The sequence below is a fragment of the Pinus tabuliformis genome, chromosome 9 (assembly GCF_031772625.1).
Source record: "Pinus tabuliformis cultivar Carrire ecotype Pingquan chromosome 9, CPIR1, whole genome shotgun sequence".
Classification (NCBI taxonomy): Eukaryota; Viridiplantae; Streptophyta; class Pinopsida; order Pinales; family Pinaceae; genus Pinus; species Pinus tabuliformis.
Genome location: NC_142307.1, coordinates 524,907,996 through 524,912,108, shown reverse-complemented (window position 1 = coordinate 524,912,108; position 4,113 = coordinate 524,907,996). Strand labels below are relative to the sequence as shown.

Genomic DNA, 4,113 nt, shown 5'->3' with positions numbered 1-4,113 from the left:
CGGTAGATTATTGTCCATAGCCATATTATCCTCTCTTTGTGAAATTTTCTTGTTCATAAGTGAGCTGCTAGAAGCCTTTCTCCCTGTCTCTGTAACAAGCTTGTTGCTTGCTACCAAAACCGAGCTCCCCTCTTGGTTTTCTTTCTTCCTCTAGAGAGTTCTTCCCACACCCATTGTGGAATTGTCTGTAAACTTCTACCCAACCTCTTTCTCTGTTGGAAGTTGAGCTACTTCCTAGGTTCCCTGCAATAGAACCCTTTCATCTTCTTCTAGAGTACCTCCACTCCTCAGCTTTCAAATTGTCTAATTTCTGCACTTCATCTGCTCATCTTTCTTCCTTTGAGAACTTTGTTATCCTAATCTCAGCAATCCCATTTGTTGCCACTGGGTTCTATCACCATTTCTTGCTTGAATTCTTGGTTGCTACCTCTTTCTTGTTCATTATACCTCTTCTGCTACAATGGATGTATCTCCTTTCTATATGGCTATCACTCCTGCAAACATACTTCAAACAAAAAATTACATACACTATATAAGATCTATGCCATGATCTAATATCCAAAGTCTCCTTTTGGTCCACTTCTACCCTCCAATATCCTTAACTCGGGACATTCTACTACACCATCTTCTCCAAATTTTCAGTGCTTTTCTCAACACTTCCCTATGATCATTAGCTCTCTATCACAACATATTATTGTCAAAACAAAAGCCACTTACCTCATCGCTCCACAGTCCAAATCTCCATTGAACTTTCACCACTGTTGTTGTAGTCTTCTAGTGCCTTTCTACTTAGAACACACTTCTTCTAGATCTGGTTCTGCTACAACACCTTGCTCCTCAGTTCCTCTATTGTTATTGATTTTGCTGGGCTGAATCATTTCCTCCAAAATTTCTTGTATCCTTCACCAAGATTGTCAAGATAAAGATATTTCGAGCTTTGATACCACTTGATGCAAGTCTAAATTTGAGCTTTCTAAAACCCACAATGATCAGTTATTCTTTCTAAATCAGCGCTTCCCTCATCCCTACAAAATATATCTATTAGGACATAAATCCCTATGATAAGAGGCTCTCGGGATGTAAAATCCCTTTATATCCAAAGTTATAGTGGGAGTAATCGGTGGGGTAGGCCAAATCTATGTGAGTATGGCCAAGAGTTCCTTTAAACTCTAGGTTCTGTAGTAAAACCTCTACATTCTATCTAAATCTTAGGATCGGGCCTAAGCGACAACGTCCTTCTCTGCTTCAATCCAATTTCACTTGGCCTCTATACTCCCAATATATAATGGCTTCTCCACAATCGATGTGTAATTGATGCCAAGTATGCCCAACTCCAAGAGAAAGACGTCATATAAATGAATGCGGATGAGGCCTGTTGGGTGATCACTCTCTTATAACACATTTCCTCTTGCACTATCCCTCTATGTGTTTCTGGGATGACATGTCCTGGTCCTTTCCTTTCGGTCACGTAGACTCGGGTTTCGACAAACCCTTCTGGGTTATTCCTTCTAGGTAGGGTCCACCATGCCACATAAGCTCAATACTTCCGATTCCGTTTCCCGGATCTGTCAGTTGTCATTCCCTGACGTCATCGATTGACAAAATTTCCTCCAAATGTTAATTTTTACTAAGTGTTGGCCTTTCTTGGCCTTCCTTCTCTCTCTTTCCGGCTCTATAACATGCTTTCACTGCGTACTCCAATTGTGCTCCTCCTTACTCCTACACCGTGCATGTAACATAGTCCTCCTAGATCCCCTCTCAATTATACTGAGCATGTAGCATAGTCCTCTGATCCTTTCACAACCCTTCATGAATGTATTGTGCGCGTAGCACAGTTCTCTGATCATGCAAGCAAGGTTTAAGAATGTGTGAATCCCTCTTGAGCTTTTAACTCCTACAGTCATTAAACCGTTGGATCTGTGCATTTGAACATTAACAAAATTAAACTGTGACAGAGGCTAACACTTCAACTACACTTGAAACAGAGTGTTATGCATTTATATATACATAATTAGAAAGAAACAAAGGCCCTTGGCCTGAAATACAATGATTTAGCCCTCTCTGGCCTTTTGGTCTCTCTTGTCTCATGCAAGCCTCTCGCTTGTCTCACACTCACGCCTCTCTATTCTTCTAATTTTTACATAAAAATATTTGTACAAAGAGGACTGAAACTAATTTAGTTTCAAATCCTAGAATATCTCGAGATCCATAATAATCTCACCTAGACCCCTCAACTTAGACCTATGAATCTTATCTTAAGATCTAACTGACTCAATATTCTCTATATCCCATTCCTAAGATATTTCTGTGAAAAAGATCTTATTACATTAATCCAAAATTTATACATTTATCATAAAAACGAAAAACAATAATAATAATAAATAAATAAAAAATTAAAAAATTAAAAAATAAAGTATTAGGGAGTTAGAACTAACTCCCTTTGTAAATAGCTTTGACCCTCCCATTGAATTCTACAGTAAAAATGGTGAGCTCATGCTCCTGCATATCCATGGAGTGAATTTGAGACATGAAAATGGTTAGGCCAACGAGTGGAAAAGGTAACGGTTATTCAGGAATATTCCTATAAAATAATAATAATTTTGAAAGGCGACGCATTAGATTTTGATTTTGAATTTAATCTTGTTTTCCTTTCTCAATATTCCGAATTTATCGCATTAGATTTGAAACACTTCGATTAGATTTCCAATATATTTTTAATTTATTAGATTAAATTCGAAATATTGCAAATTAGATTTCCAATATTCACAGTTTATTAAATTAAATTCGAAATATTTCCATTATATTTTGAAACATACAAGTTAGATTTCGAATATTCCGAATTTTATTGGATATGCATGTCAAATATTTCCAGTCTATGATGTTTATGAACACAATAACGAAGCAACCATAAACCTGGAACCACGAGTGTTTTATCTTTCCAATCTGGATCTAAATGGAATGATGTTTATGAACCCTAAAAAATGAAGCAACAATAAACTTGGAACCATGACTTTTCTGCCACTGTCCAATCTAGAACCAATGGTCTCCTCTTGGGAGAGATTCGTAGCCCCATTGTAGCGGATTAATAGGAGAGATGGGGTGGAATAAGCCCCTCCATAGACAAGTAGATCACGAACAACAGCGGTCTTGAACACATAATTCCACAAAGCAATTGTAGAAGGTGAAAACCTTCTCGCCTAAAAATGGCGCCGCGGGGTGTTGCCATCCATTTGCTGGAATCACAGCAACGACTACCCTTTCTTCTGCTTCTGGGTTTTGTTTTCCAGTTTCTTCAATAAGCAGAAACCTCTCAAGATCTCCTCCTCCCAATGGCGACACCAGGATTGGAGATAACAAGGGAATTGGAGTCCTGCAAGATAACCCCATCGAATCCGGGGACTGCCTTTTCAACTGCATTTTAGCCGGTGCCCGCTTTTGCAATCGGCTAAGAGGCCGTCGCTGGGGTTGACAGACCAAGGATCGAACCTCAGCCACATCTTCATCATGACTCTCCGTCGATTCAAACGACCTTTTCTCCACAAATTCATCAGCAGCACCGCCATCACTTTGGCTTGCAGCCATTTCTCCTGACTTTTTAACAACACCACCAGAAATTTGCCTGGCAGAAGGCGCGTGTTCGAATCCCGTTGCTTATGAGAACAAAAAATCCCTTTGCTACCAGATCTGGTGGCCTAGTACTGATGAACAACTCACAGATGGGATAATAGAAATAGGGGATTATATGAATAGATAGGGATTACAGAAATAGATAGGGAATGCATAATAATTTTGGTATGAGAAATAAATAAATAAATAGGAAGAGTGAGTGGAAGGGAGCGATCCACGTCAAGGAAAGTTCGTTCTACGACTTGTCGTGTGACGGTGCTCTTGGCCAGGGTTTTGGCATCAAATCTCCAAAAATCCAACGCATGTGACTTAAAAACTTTGCAGTCATTCGTTGACAACTTTTTCTCCCCGAAATTTATTATTGGAAGCAACGAATAAAAGTAGGAGTTGTCTATAATGCGATTTTTTGGAGATTCTGGTGATGGAATCCGGCGGGAGAAATTGAGGTTAAATCTTTATTTGTTACAATTAAAATGGTTTTTTAAC

General features: G+C 38.9%; 1 protein-coding gene across 1 annotated transcript; it reads right to left on the bottom strand.

Moving 5' to 3' along the window:
* Positions 1-2,823: 2,823 nt before the first annotated feature.
* On the bottom strand, positions 2,824-3,790 carry LOC149149524 (uncharacterized). The gene has a single exon (XM_089441516.1). The coding sequence runs from the start codon at positions 3,580-3,582 to the stop codon at positions 3,130-3,132; it is 453 nt and encodes a 150-aa protein (XP_089297642.1). The 5' UTR covers positions 3,583-3,790; the 3' UTR covers positions 2,824-3,129.
* Between the last annotated feature and the right edge of the window lie 323 nt (positions 3,791-4,113).

Coding starts and splice junctions, on each gene's coding strand:
- LOC149149524 (XM_089441516.1), bottom strand. CDS start 3,582: ATGGCTGCAAGCCAAAGTGATGGCGGTGCTGCTGATGAATTTGTGGAG.